Source organism: Oncorhynchus nerka, linkage group LG14, assembly GCF_034236695.1.
Source record: "Oncorhynchus nerka isolate Pitt River linkage group LG14, Oner_Uvic_2.0, whole genome shotgun sequence".
Taxonomy (NCBI): Eukaryota; Metazoa; Chordata; class Actinopteri; order Salmoniformes; family Salmonidae; genus Oncorhynchus; species Oncorhynchus nerka.
In genome coordinates, this window is record NC_088409.1 from 62849553 (window position 1) to 62865411 (window position 15859).

At 44.0% G+C, this 15859-nt stretch overlaps 1 protein-coding gene across 1 annotated transcript in view; it reads left to right on the forward strand.

Annotated features, from left to right (window-relative positions):
• Window positions 1–757: 757 nt before the first annotated feature.
• LOC115141648 (gap junction delta-2 protein-like) overlaps window positions 758–15859 on the forward strand; it is a 36083-nt gene continuing 20981 nt past the window's right edge. Inside the window, exon 1 of the mRNA XM_029680701.2 lies at window positions 758–1974. Within this exon, the coding sequence (XP_029536561.1) occupies window positions 1904–1974 (71 nt within the window). The 5' untranslated portion in view covers window positions 758–1903. The remainder of the gene's footprint in view (window positions 1975–15859) is intronic.

The following is a 15859-nucleotide window of genomic DNA, read 5'->3' on the forward strand; positions in this document are numbered from 1 at the left end:
TTTTCTCAAATACACACGAATAGTGAAGGTGAGTACCTCATCCCCTCCCCTACTGACTGCACAGGTACTGACCTTAGGTCACTCATTTAGGACATGATTATGTCAAAGACCCTCTTGGGAGATATTTATGGTCTTCACCTGAACCTCACAGGTTTCTTGAACGTGAGAGGATGGGTAACAGTGATATGAACTGTGTACAATACAGTAGCTTTTACCAGTCAGTCCCACGGCTGTGTTCATCTGGGAGGATACGGGTCTGGATCCTGAAGAGAGGGGGGTGCATCACCTGAGTACATCACTCCAGATCCAACAGGCTCTCACAGTCACTGCAGCATTAGACTTTTCCCACGTTGCTCCAAACGTTGAATATCATCTTCCACCAGAGAATTAGCAAGTGTTTGTGCATTTGAGAGGGACCATAACAGCAAAGGTGACCACGACAAGTCTTCTACATTTGCATCCCCCAACACCATGCCAGTGCCAATAAACACAGTTGTCAATGTGAACGCTCTGTGTACACACAGAAGGTGAGAGGAGAGGTAGAACAGGCACACCAGGAGGTGGGGGAAATGGAGGGATGGATGAAAGGCAAGGCTGGAAGAGAGTGATAATGGAAAATGGTTTGTGTGTCGGTTGTGTTGTATTTGGAGTGGAACAGTGAGAGATGAGAAAGGAGGGGATAAACAGAGCAATGGAGGGAGGAGCAGAGCGATGATTCTTCTCTAATCCTCTGGACACGCGCGAACCGGGTGGCTGCAGACAGACCGAGAGTGTAAGAGAGTGAGAGGGAGTGGGCAGGTGGAGACGGAGAGAGTGTGAAGTCAAACTGTAAGAGGAGCAAGATGAAGGCAGAGGGAGGGAGGAGGAGAAGAAGAGCTATTATTCCTCTATCACGCTGAGAGAAACCAGTGGGGAGCGTTCCTTACGAGCAGAAGCGAATCAGCTATTCACTCTCTGCCAGAGGGGGAGAGCGAGCGATAAACGAGAGAGAGAGAGAGGTACACAACTCCGCTGACAGTGTGAACAGAACGAGGAGAGATGAGAGAGGGAGGGTGAAGCAGAAAACTAGACAATGTGGAGGGAGAGCGGTAGGTAGCAGCTTGTTCGGGAGAGGTGGAGAGAGAGGCAGAGAAGCACAAGACTAGCCACAGGGAAGGAGAGAGAGAGGACGGAGGAGAGACAGTGGAGGGAGGGAAGAAGAGGATGAGGGAGGAGTGGAGCGAGAAGACAGACGCTGATCTTTGACTGTTGAGGACAATGTGCGAGCGTGTGAGCGTGAAGTGTGCTTGTGAGACTGGGTGCGATGGATCACTGCTCCTGCACACTGTAAGTCTCAGTGCATGGCAGGGCGTTTAGAGTGTGTGAGTCTGGTTTAATTGTGTTTTACCAGACACAGCACAGTGGCTGAGGGATTACGACAGCGGGGAGAGAGTGTGAGGCTCTTCTATGTGTGTTGTGGTAGCGAGCAGGTGTGTGTGTGTGTGAAAGCAGCTGGAGACAGAGATAGGTAGAAAGGCCAGGTACACCTAGAGGGCAGGATCGCAGAGAGAGAGAGAACCCACGTGAGGGCAGAACTAGTGAAAACAGGGACACCAACTCTGCCACCAGATACAGTGCTTGTACGTGCACGCGCGTCTGCACGGCAGCACACAGAAGAAGCACCGTTCCAGTCATCTCAGGTCAGCGCGGTGGGGGTGGAGCCAGGGTCCATGGATATCCACCAGGCAGCCATGGGGGCCCAGTGAGCTGTAGTAGAGGACGCCCTCTGCCCCCAGTCCCACCCAGCAGCAGCACTCTCGCTTCCCCTCCGGTGGGTAGACGAAGGTGAGCCTAGGGCACCTCGAAGCCCCGAAGGAGGGCCTACAGCGGGTTTCCTGTACCCAGAGGAGGAACCACGGCCATCATGGGGGAGTGGACCATCCTGGAGCGCCTTCTGGAGGCTGCCGTCCAGCAGCATTCCACCATGATCGGAAGGTAAGCAGCATACTGATATCTAGAGCAGAGGTATTCAAATCTGAGCCTGCAGGTCCAGAGTACTGCCGGTTGTGTTCTACCTGATAATGAATTGCACCCTGGTGTCCCAGGTTATTATCAGTCCCTGGTTAGAGGGAAATATTGAAAATCAGTAGTGGAACTGGCTTCAAAGTCCAGATTTGAATTGACCTAATCTAGAGGTTAAATTACATTACATTCAAAAGCTTTAATGTCACATTCACTTTGTCTTTGGATTCCATTCCGAAGGCTCAATCGCAAACACAATGGCCATAACATTAAAATTATACAAAAATAAAAATAAGAACTTACATGACCATTTTAAAAGGGCAGATTGTTAATACATGTCATTGGTGTTGGCTGCAAAGGGCACTCTATCCTCCATCAGTTTTGATGGGGATGATTAGAATATACTGTAGGCTAGGTATTGGATAGGGGGCTTATTACAAGGATATTCTCTTCTGCATGGTCAGTTTGAGGCTCTCAATGAACCTTCCCCTATGTGTGTCATCTCTATGTGTTGCAAATATGGTCTGATTGAGTCTGTGGCTTCCTGTCCAAAGTGGCTGATCAGAAGCTGAGAGGCTTTGTTTTAATCCTGTGGACAAAGTGATGGGATGTATGATGGAGGGAGGGGAGAATGGGGAGAAGAGAGATGCCATTGGTCCAAGGGGCTTCAGCTGTCAGAGTTTGAAACAGCACGAGGAGGCAGAGACCTCATTTGACTTTCGCCCAGTCCATTCCTCTCACTTTCTCCTCTCACTCTCTATTCTCTCTCTCTCTCTCTATTCTCTCTCTCTCTCTCTCTCTCTCTCTCTCTCTCTCTCTCTCTCTCACTCCCTTGCACTCTCACACCCTCTCACACTTTCTCTTTCTCTCTTACTCTGATAGCGTGTCATGTCCTAAGTGTAGAAGGCATCAGAGAGCGTGTTTTCTCAGAGCTGCATGCAGGAGAAAGTGGTCTTCTTTGCTATGGTGTCTTCTGGGAAGTCTCTACAGAAGGCTGTGGGGTTGGTTGTGTCCTCATTATGGGCAGTGGTCACTGGTCCTCCCTGACATCTGCATAAAGATAAATGAATGTTCCAAGACTGCAGTGGAAAGTGTGCTCATTTGGCTTTGTGTGCGTCCCAAATGGCTCCCTATTCCCTACACACTGACTATACCAAACATTAAGAACACCTTCCTAATATTGAGTTGCACCCACCCCTTTTGTCCTCAGAACAGACTCAATTCGTTGGGGCATGGACTCTACAAGGTGTCGAATGCATTCCACAGGGATGCTGGCCCATGTTGATTCCACAGTTGTGTCAAGACCATTCTTGATACACACGGAAAACTGTTAAGCGTGGAAAAACCCAGCAGCGTTGCAGACACAAATCACAGCACCTGGCACCTACTACCATACCCCATTCAAAGGCACTTCAATCTTTTGTCTTGCCCATTCACCCTCTGAATGGCACACATACACAATCCATGTCTCAATTTTCGCAAAGCTTAAAAATCCTTCTTTAACCCGCCTTTCTCCTTCCCTTCATCTACACTGATTGAAGTGGATTTAACAAGTGACATAAATAAGGGATCATAGCTTTCACCTGGATTCAGCTAGGCCAGTTTATGTCATGGAAAGAGCAGGTGTTCATAATGTTTTGTACACTCAGTGTATAGTGCACTACGTATGACGATGGTCACAAGTAATGTAGTATACTATCAAGTGAATAGGGTGTATTTTGGGATGTACATTTTGTTACTCACTAAAGAGAAACCTCATTCATATCTGAGCATTTGAGTTATTATTTTATTATATTACATATACACTACCATTCAAAAGTTTGGGGTCACTTAGAAATGTCCCTGTTTTTGATTTTAAAAAAGCACATTTTTTGTCCATTAAAATAACATCAAAATGATCAGAAATACAGTGTAGACATTGTTAATGTTGTAAATTACTTTTGTAGCTGGAAATGGCAGATTTTTTAATGGAATATCTACAATGGCGTACAGAGGCCCATTATCAGCAACCATCACTCCTGTGTTCCAACGGCACGTTGTGTTAGCTAATCCAAGTTTATAATTTTAAAAGGCTAATTGATCATTAGAAAAATATTTAGCAATTATGTTAGCACAACTGAAAACTGTTGTCCTGATTAAAAAAGCAATAAAACTGACCTTCTTTAGACAAGTTGAGTATCTGGAGCATCAGCATTTGTGGGTTTGATTACAGCCTCAATATGGCCAGAAACAAAGACTTTCTTCTGAAACCAGTCTCAACGTCAACAGTGAAGAGGCGACTCCAGGAATTGCAAAGAAAAAGCAATATCTCAGACTGGCCAATAAAAAGAAAAGATTAAGATGGGCAAAAGAACAGAGGTACTCTGCCTAAAAGGCCAACATCCCGGAGTCGCCTCTTCACTGTTGACGTTGAGACGGGTGTTTTGTGGGTACTATTTAATGAAGCTGCCAGTTGAGGACTTGTGAGGCGCCTGTTTCTCAAACTAGACACTCTAATGTACTTGTCCTCTTGCTCAGTTGTGCACCGGGCCTCCCACTCCCCTTTCTATTCTGGTTAGAGCCAGTTTGCGCTGTTCTGTAAAGGGAGTACTACACAGCGTTCCACGAGATCGTCATTTTCTTGACAATTTCTCGCAAGGAATAGCCTTAATTTCTCAGAACAAGAATAAACTGACGAGTTTCGGAAGAAAGTTATTTGTTTCTTGCCATTTTGAGCCTGTAATCGAACCCACAAATGCGGATGCTTCAGATACTCAACTAGTCTAAAGGCTAGTTTTATTGCTTCTTTAAGCAGAACAACAGTTTTCAGCTGTGCTAACATAATTGCGAAAGGGTTTTCTAACGATCAATTAGCCTTTTAAAACGATAAACTTGGATTAGCTAACACAGCATGCCATTGGAACACAGGAGTGATGGTTGCTGATAATGAGCCTCTATGAATATTCAATAAAAAAATCAGCTGTTTCCAACTACAATAGTCATTTACAACATTAACAATGTCTACACTGTATTTCTAATCAATTTGATGTTATTTTAACGGACACAAAATGTGCTTTTCTTTCAAAAACGAGGACATTTCTAAGTGACCCCAAACTTTTGAACGGTAGTGTATGTTTTGAATTATATCACAAATGAATTGTAAGGTTCTTATGTCATTGGTTGTCCTAATGCAGTGGAGGCATAAAAGTGCAACTGCAGCACAGCGAAGTACAAAAGAGCTGTCACTGTCAGTCATTGTTGATGTTTTCTCATCACAAAATCATGTCTTGCCAAATCTACTGTAAGCCTAGAGAGAGAGAGAGATTAAAACCAACATCCAATATCGACTGTAGGCTACCTCATAATACAGTACTGGGCCCTATAGCTAGTTGTCCATAATTTGTCATACAAGAGTAGATACTTTGAGTGTATACATTACATGATCAACTATTCAGCACATTCATTATAGGCTGACACATTGTTTGAAGGGTACCTACATAACGACTTCATAACACATTCGTAACACTATCATAATCCGTGTGTCCATCGCTATGTCTATATGAATGTTCCTCCAGAACTAGCGCTATAGAATTACAGTATATTATGCATAGTGCCAAAGCTGCCTGACCCCTGGCTTCCACAAATCTGTGCCTCCATTAGGAGACAGACCAGTCAACCTGTATCCGGTAGCAGTAGTGGTGCTATGAAGGATCACACCTCCCCTACTCATTCATGATCCACACTGATCATCTGAATTAGTCACCAACGCTAGAAGAAGTGCGAGCAAAGTGTTATTCACACTCTGACAGAGGCAGGCGTCATCGCGTCAGTCTGCAGAGGCTGGTTACAGTCATAGAAATGTAATTACTAGAATGTTAATCCGATATTCAAGTAATGTTCTGATTTACCCATTCTATTGTCTTGTAGTAGTTCTATTTCTATGGTTACAGTATCAGTGTAAGAACTGTCCTCTCTCTCTCTCTCTCTCTGACAATGGTGTGAAAGGGTAAGATGGTAATATAAACATAAGCAAGTGGAGTATTAGAGTTCGAGTTAAAGCAGCTGTTTTGTAGCTGACTCATTTTGTCATGTTTGCTTTTCATCCACTGTTACACTCTTAGAAAGGTGCTATCTAGAACCTAAAAGAGTTAATTGCCTGTCCCCATAGGAAAAATCTTTGAAGAACCCTTTTGGGTAGGGTTCTACCTAGAACCAAAAAGGGTTCTCTTATAGGGACAAATGAAGAACCCTTTGGAACCCTTTTTTCTAAGATTGTACTGTAAGTAGCTGGCATGTTATCTGGCAATTGCCTTCACTATTGTTCAGCCGCGGTAGACAGTGATGGCTCTCCATGACATGACATCTGACCTTGGCATCATTGCTGTTTAGAAACATTGTGGAAACTGGAAATTCCCCTGAGCACAAGTCCCTGATTGGTCCTTATACTGTGGTTTGGGGCACCTCATTGGTCACTATCTGAAGATGCGAGGGAATAAGGAAGGAAGCATCATGGCTCCCTTATTCCCGCTGGTGATGCCACTGTGCATTCCCTCAGGACAATACGAAAACAAACTGGCTGCTTTTCAACATGAATCACGTGAATTGCATTAGCATTAACACACGCAGGAGAGATGCCACATTCCTTTCCCAAGACAGTGTGTGTGTATGCGTATGATTTATCAGACGTCGTCCACTTGGAAATAGAATTCCTGGCTGAGCTCAGATAGTAGCTTCCTTCCATTGATAGGCAGGCTGGAGAGGGAGAGAGCATGTCTGAACACTGGCCACATACCAGGGTTCCTATTGAACCAACCTTTGATCGACACTGATGCCCATTGTTGGAAGGAAGAGTCTCAAAACAGGCAGAGATCATAATGACTTGGCTATAACCCAGCTTCATGACTGATGAGCGCTATGGACAGTTGGTGGGAAAACATTGTAGACAGCAACAGACAAAGGGAGTAGGAGTTGGTAAAACCTCTTGTTTTGAATTAGATACAATTTGATTCACTTGTTACTTTGAGTTGGGTTAGACTTAGATAAAGGAGTAGGTAATGGAACATGTGAGGGAACCCATGCGAGGGAACCCATGCGAGGGAACCCATGCGAGGGAACCCACGCTCCAGTCAGGTTAAACCTGATGGAAACCATGTGGTTGGACACCAATTAGTATGATATTTTAACCTGATGGATTTGTTATAGTTACTTACTAATCATAGTTGCGCTGAAGCAACCAGCCCAAACGATGGCTTCCAGAAACAGGGTTTACCATACTTACCATACGGTGCCTTGCGAAAGTACTCACCCCCTTGGCATTTTTCCTTTTCTTACAACCTGGTATTAAAATGGATTTTGGGGGGGTTGTATCATTTGATTTACACAACATGCCTACCACTTTGAAGATGCAAAATATTTTTTATTGTGAAAGAAACAAGAAATAAGACAAAAAAACAGAAAACTTGAGCGTGCATTACTATTCACCCCCCCAAAGTCAATCCATAAAGCACAGCTTAATGTGGTCCTATGGACAGATACTCCAATCTCCGCTGGGGAGCTTTGCAGCTCCTTCAGGGTTATCTTTGGTCTCTTTGTTGCCTCTCTGATTAATGCTCTCCCTGCCTCGTCCGTGAGTTTTGGTGGGCAGCCCTCTCTTGGCAAGTTTGTTGTGGTGCCATATTCTTTCAATGTTTTAATAATCGATTTAATGGTGCTCTGTGGGATGTTCAAAGTTTCAGATATTTTTTTATAACCCAACCCTGATCTGTACTTCTCCACAACTTTGTCCCTGACCTGTTTGGAGAGCTCCTTGGTCTTCATGGTGCTGCTTGCTTGGTGGTGTCCCTTGCTTTATGGTGTTACAGACTCTGGGGCCTTTCAGAACAGGTGTATATATACTGAGATCATGTGACAGATCATGTGACACTTAGATTGCACGCAGGTGGACTTTATTTAACTAATTATGTGACTTCTGAAGGTAATTGGTTGCACCAGATCTTATTTAGGGGCTTCATAGCAAATACACTGCTCAAAGAAATAAAGGGAACAATAAAATAACACATCCTAGATCTGAATGAATGAAATATTCTTATTAAATACTTTTTTTCTTGGCCTCCTGGTTAAGGGCGCTGTACTGCAGCGCCAGCTGTGCCATCAGAGACTCTGGGTTCGCGCCCAGGCTCTGTCGTAACCGGCTGCGACCGGGAGGTCCGTGGGGCAACGCACAATTGGCCCAGCGTCGTCCGGGTTAGGGAGGGCTTAGCCGGTAGGGATGTCCTTGTCTCATCGCGCACCAGTGACTCCTGCGGCGGGCCGGGCGCAGTGCGCGATATTAAGAAGCAGTGCGGCTTGGTTGGGTTGTATATCGGAGGACGCATGACTTTCAACCTTCGTCTCTCCCGAGCCCGTACGGGAGTTGTAGCGATGAGACAAGATAGTAGCTACTAAAAACAATTGGATACCACGAAAAAGGGGTAAAAATTCAACAACAACAAAAAAATATTTTTTTCTTTACATAGTTGAATGTGCTGACAACAAAATCACACAAATATTATCAATGGAAATCAAATGTATCAACCCATGGAGGTCTGGATTTGGAGTCACACTCAAAATGGAAAACCACACTACAGGCTGATCCAACTTTGATGTAATGTCCTTAAAACAAGTCAAAATGAGGCTCAGTAGTGTGTGTGGCCTCCACGTGCCTGTATGACCTCCCTACAACGCCTGGGCATGCTCCTGATGAGGTGGCGGATGGTCTCCTGAGGGATCTCCTCCCAGACCTGGACTAAAGCATCCGCCAACTCCTGGACAGTCTGTGGTGCAACGTGGCATTGAACACTTTTGCAAGGCACTGTATGTAGAGGAGCAAGCCTGCACGGCATGGCATACCCTGTGCCTTGCCTCAGGGTAATGTCATTGCGGAGTCCCACACAGGTCTATTTATTACCGTCCTCATTTCAGATACATTGGCCCCTAGTGTTTACAGTCGCTTATTCCCCTTACAGCATGGGTAGGCAACTAGATCGGAGCGAATGGTAGGAGGGCTGGAAAATAATTATAATTTGTACACTATATATATATATATATATATGTCTCTTTTTTTTATTAGTGGGAATACTTGGGAACAGACTTCCTAAATTACATATTTTTTCCAGCTGAATTCCTGGTCTTTTTTTAACCAAAAACTACACTGAACAAAAATATAAATGGAACATGCAACAGTTTAAAAGATTGTACTGTTCATTTTACTGAGTTACAGTTCATATAGGAAATCAATCTTTTGAAATAAATTCATTAGGACCTAATCTATAGATTTCACATTGACTGGGAATACAGATATGCATATTGGTCACAGATACCTTAAAAAAAAGATAGGGGCGTGGATCAGAAAACCAGTCAGTATCTGGTGTGACCACCATTTGCCTCATGCAGCAACGACACATCTCCTTCGCATAGAGTTGATCAGGCTATTGATTGTGGCCTGTGGAATGTAGTCCCACTCCTCTTCAATGTCTGTGCAAAGTTGCTGGATATTGGCAGGAACTAGAACACGCTGTCTTACACGTTGATCCAGAGCATCCCAAACATGCTCAATGTCTGGAAGAACTGGGACATTTTCAGCTTCCAGGAATTGTGTACAGATCCTTGTGACATGGGGCCATGCATCATCCTGAAACATGAGGCGATGGCGGCGGATGAATGGCCCGACAGACAATGGGCCTCAGAATCTCGTCAGGGTATCAAATTACCATCAATAAAACGCAACTGGAAAGGTTCAGAACTTTTGTGAAACATCACAGCACAGTTGAAAAATATATGGCAAATAGAAATCAAAACTGGATGGTGTTAAGAGATAGATGGGAGGGGTTGAGTGGAGCTGAAGGGTGGGACTAAAAACAACAAGTTAACTAATGTAAAATATACTGGGTCCGTAAAATGTATAGAGGTTCAGAATGTTTGTGAAACGGCACAGTCAAAAATATATGCCAGCTAGAAAGCAAAACTGGATGGTCTTCAGCGATAGATGGGAGGAGATGAGGGTAGCTGAAGGATGGGATAAAAAAAAAGAAGAGAAAAAGCTGGAAGTAGTGTTGTTGCCCGTTAGTTTACTCCAATTAGGGGATGGGTGGTACAGTTAGGGGAACATAATAAAGGAAAATATATTTTAAAAATATACAGTGGCAAGGAAAAGTATGTGAACCCTTTGTAATTACCTGGATTTCTGCATAAATGAGTCATACAATTGGATCTGATCTTCATCTAAGTCACAACAATAGACAAACACAGTGTGCTTCAAATAATAACACACACATTATTGTATTTTTCTTGTCTATATTAAATACATAATTGAAACATTCACAGTGTAGGTTGGAAAAGTGTGACCTCCTAGGCTAATGACTTCTCCAAACGCTAATTAGAGTCAGGTGTCAGCTAACCTGGAGTCCAATCAATGAGACGAGATGTTGGTTAGAGCTGCCCTGCCCTATAAAAAACACTCACAGAATTTGAGTTTTCTATTCACAAAAAAGCATTGCCTGATGTGAACCATGCCTCGAACAAAATTAAGATTAAGAATTGTTAACTTGCATAAAACTGGAAAGGGTTACAAAAGTATCTCTAAAAGCCTTGTTTATAAATGGAGAAAGTTCAGCACCGTTGCTACTCTCCCAGCAGTGGCCGTCCTGCAAAGATGACTGCAAGAGCACAGTGCAGAATGCTCAATGAGGTTAAGAAGAATCCTAGAGTTTCAGCTAAAGACTTACAGAAATCTCTGGAACATGCTAACATCTCTGTTGATGAGTACCATATACGTAAAACACTAACCAGGAATGGTGATCATGGGAGGACACCATGGAAGAAGCCACTGCTATCCAATTAAAACATTGTTCGCAAAAGAGCACTTAGATGTTCCACAGCGCTTCTGGCAAAATATTCTGTGGACAGATTAAACTACAGTTGAGTTGTTTGGAAGGAACACACAACACTATGTGAGGGGAAAAAAAGGCACAGAACCCCAACATCAAAACCTAATCCCAACTGTAAACTATGGTGGAGGGAGCATAATGGTTTGGGGCTGCCTCAGGGCCTGGACAGCTTGCTGTCATCGACGGAAAAATGAATTCCCAAGTTGATCAAGACATTTTGCAGGAAAATGTAAGGTTATCTGTCCGCCAATTGACGCTCAACAGAAGTTGGATGACGCAACAGGACAACGACCCAAAACACAGAAGTAAATCAACAACAGAAGAAAAATAAGCCTTCTGGAGTGGCCCAGTCAGAGTCCTGACCTCAACCCGATTGAGATGCTGTGGCCTGCCCTCCAGAGAGCAGTTCACACCAGACATCCCAAGAATATTGCTGATCTGAAACTGTTTTGTAAAGAGGGATGGTCCAAAATTCCTCCTGAACGTTGTGCAGGTCTGATCCGCAACTACAGTAAACGTTCGCTTGAGGTTATTGTTGCCAAAGGAGGGTCAACCAATTATTAAATCCAAGGGTTCACATACTTCCCCCACCCTGCACTGTGAATGTTAACACGGTGTGTTCAATAACCTGAAAACGTATAATTGTTTGTGTGTTATTAGTTTAAGCAGACTGTGTTTGCTTATTGTGACCTAGATGACGATCAGAGCAAATTTTATAAACAATTTATGCAGAAATCCAGGTAATTCCAAAGGGTGCACATCCTTATTCTTGCCACTGTATACATATAGTTCCAGTCAAAATTTTGGACACACCTACTCATTCAAGGGTTTTGATTTATTTTTACAATTTTCTACATTGTAGAATAATAGTGAAGCCATCTAAACTATGAAATAACACATGGAATCATGTAGTTAGCAAAAAAGTGTTGAACAAATCAAAATATATTTTATATTTGAGATTCTTCAAAGTAGCCACCTTATTCCTTGATAATAGCGTTGTGACAACTTTGAATAATCTAAAATATATTTAGATTTGTTTAACACTTTGTGGTTACTACATGATTCCATATATGTTATTTCATAGTTTTGATGTCTTCACTATTATTTTATATATATATATATATGTATACACTGCATTCGGAAAGTATTCAGACCCCTTCAGTTTTTCCACATTTTGTTACGTTACAGCCTTATTTTAAAATTGTTTAATTCTATTTTTCCCTCATCAATCTATACACAATACCCCATAATGACAAAGCGAAAACAGGTTTTTAGAAAGGTTTGCAAATGAATACCATTTTTTAAAAACAATGAAATACCTTATTTACATAAGTATTCAGACCCTTTGCTATGAGACTCGAAATTGAGCTCAGGTGCATCCTGTTTCCATTGATCATCCACGAGATGTTTCTATAACTTGATTGGAGTCCACCTGTGGTAAATTCAATTGAATGGATATGATTTGGAAAGGCACACACCTGTCTATATAAGGTCCCACATTTGACAGTGCCATGTTAGAGAAAAAACCAAGCCAAGAGGTTGAAGGAATTATCCGTAGAGCTCCGAAACAGGATTGTATCGAGGCACATTTTTTTATTTAACTAGGCAAGTCAGTTAAGAACAAATCCTTATTTACAACGACGTTCTACCCCGGCCAAACCCGAACCCAGACGACGCTGGGCCAATTGTGCACCACCCAATCACGGCCGGGTGTGATACAGCCTGTAATCGAACCAGGGTCGGGAGTGACCCCTCTAGCACTGAGATGCAGTGCCTTCGACGACTGCGCCACTCGGGATCCCAGATCTTGGGAAGGATACAAAAAAAGTTTTGCAGCATTGACGGTCCCCAAGAACACAGTGGCCTCCATCATTCTTAAATGGAAAAAGTTTGGAACCACCAAGACTCTTCCTAGAGCTGTCTGCACAGCTAAACTCCAGAGTTCCTCTGTGGAGATGGGAGAACCTTCCAGAGGGACTACCATTTCTGCAGCACTCCACCAATCAGGCCTTTATGGTAGAGTGGCCAGATGGAAGCCACTCTTCAGTAAAAGGTACATGACAGCCTACTTGGTTTGCCAAAAAGCACCTAAAGGACTTTCAGACCATGAGAAACAAGATTCTCTGGTCTGATGAAACCACAATTGAACTATTTGGCCTGAATGCCAAGTGTCACATCTGAAGGAAACCTGGCACCATTCCTACAGTGAAGCATGGTGATGGCAGCATCATGCTGAGGGGATGTTGTTCAGCGGCAGGGACTGGGAGACTAGTCAGGATCAAGGGAACAATGAACGGACCAAAGTACAGAAAGATCCTAGATGAAAACTTGCTCCAGAGTGCTCAGGACCTCAGACTGGAATGAAGGTTCACCTTCCAACAGGACAACGACCCTAAGCACACAGCCAAGACAATGTTGGAGTGGCTTCGGGACAAGTCTCTGAATGTCCTTGAGTGGCCCAGCCAGAGCCGGGCTTAAACGCAATCGAACTTCTCTGGAGAGACCTGAAAATACAGTTGAAGTCGGAAGTTAACATACACCTTAGTCAAATACATTTAAACTCAGTTTTTCACAATTCCTGACATTTAATCAGAGTAAAAATTCCCTCTCTTAGGTCAGTTAGAATCACCACTTTATTTTAAGAATATGAAATGTCAGAATAATAGTTGAGTCATTTATTTCAGCTTTTTTTTCTTTCATCACATTCCCAGTGGGTCAGAAGTTTACATGCTACCAAATACGAATTGAGTGTATTGCCTTTAAATTGTTTAACTTGAGTCAAACGTTTTGTGTATCCTTCCACAAGCTTCCCACAATACGTTGGGTGAATTTTGGCCCATTCCTCCTGACAGAGCTTGTGTAACTGAGTCAGGTCAAATCAAATCAAATGTTATTTGTCACATACACATGGTTAGCAGATGTTAATGCGAGTGTAGCGAAATGCTTGTGCTTCTAGTTCCGACAATGCAGTAATAACCAACAAGTAATCTAGCTAACAATTCCAAAACTACTACCTTATAGACACAAGTGTAAGGGGATAAAGAATATGTACATAAAGATATATGAGTGAGTGATGGTACAGAGCAGCATAGGCAAGATACAGTAGATGGTATTGAGTGCAGTATATACATATGAGATGAGTATGTAAACAAAGTGGCATAGTTAAAGTGGCTAGTGATACATGTATTACATAAAGATGCAGTAGATGATATAGAGTACAGTATATACATATACATATGAGATGAATAATGTAGGGTATGTAAACATTATATTAGGTAGCATTGTTTAAAGTGGCTAGTGATATATTTTACATCATTTCCCATCAATTCCCATTATTAAAGTGGCTGGAGTTGAGTCAGTGTGTTGGCAGCAGCCACTCAATGTTAGTGGTGGCTGTTTAACAGTCTGATGGCCTTGAGATAGAAGCTGTTTTTCAGTCTCTCGGTCCCAGCTTTGATGCACCTGTACTGACCTCGCCTTCTGGATGATAGCGGGGTGAACAGGCAGTGGCTCGGGTGGTTGTTGTCCTTGATGATCTTTATGGCCTTCCTGTGACATCGGGTGGTGTAGGTGTCCTGGAGGGCAGGTAGTTTGCCCCCGGTGATGCGTTGTTGCAGACCTCACTACCCTCTGGAGAGCCTTACGGTTGTGGGCGGAGCAGTTGCCGTACCAGGCGGTGATACAGCCCGACAGGATGCTCTCGATTGTGCATCTGTAGAAGTTTGTGAGTGCTTTTGGTGACAAGCCGAATTTCTTCAGCCTCCTGAGGTTGAAGAGGCGCTGCTGCGCCTTCTTCACGATGCTGTCTGTGTGGGTGGACAAATTCAGTTTGTCTGTGATGTGTACGCCGAGGAACTTAAAATTTACTACCCTCTCCACTACTGTTCCATCAATGTGGATAGGGGGGTGTTCCCTCTGCTGTTTCCTGAAGTCCACAATCATCTCCTTAGTTTTGTTGACGTTGAGTGTGAGGTTATTTTCCTGACACCACACTCCGAGGGCCCTCACCTCCTCCCTGTAGGCCGTCTCGTCGTTGTTGGTAATCAAGCCTACCACTGTTGTGTCGTCCGCAAACTTAATGATTGAGTTGGAGGCGTGCGTGGCCACGCAGTCGTGGGTGAACAGGGAGTACAGGAGAGGGCTCAGAACGCACCCTTGTGGGGCCCCAGTGTTGAGGATCAGCGGGGTGGAAATGTTGTTGCCTACCCTCACCACCTGGGGGCGGCCCGTCAGGAAGTCCAGTACCCAGTTGCACAGGGCGGGGTCGAGACCCAGGGTCTCGAGCTTGATGACGAGCTTGGAGGGCACTATGGTGTTAAATGCCGAGCTGTAGTCGATGAACAGCATTCTCACATAGGTATTCCTCTTGTCCAGATGGGTTAGGGCAGTGTGCAGTGTGGTTGAGATTGCATCGTCTGTGGACCTATTTGGGCGGTAAGCAAATTGGAGTGGGTCTAGGGTGTCAGGTAGGGTGGAGGTGATATGGTCCTTGACTAGTCTCTCAAAGCACTTCATGATGACGGAAGTGAGTGCTAGTCGTTTAGCTCAGTTACCTTAGCTTTCTTGGGAACAGGAACAATGGTGGCCCTCTTGAAGCATGTGGGAACAACAGACTGGGATAGGGATTGATTGAATATGTCCGTAAACACACCAGCCAGCTGGTCTGCGCATGCTCTGAGGGCGCGGTTGGGGATGCCGTCTGGGCCTGCAGCCTTGCGAGGGTTGACACGTTTAAATGTTTTCCTCACGTCGGCTGCAGTGAAGGAGAGTCCGCATGTTTTAGTTGTGGGCCGTGTCAGTGGCACTGTATTGTCCTCAAAGCGGGCAAAAAGTTATTTAGTCTGCCTGGGAGCAAGACATCCTGGTCCGTGACTGGGCTGGTTTTCTTTTTGTAATCCGTGATTGACTGTAGACCCTGCCACATACATCTTGTGTCTGAGCCGTTGAATTGAGAT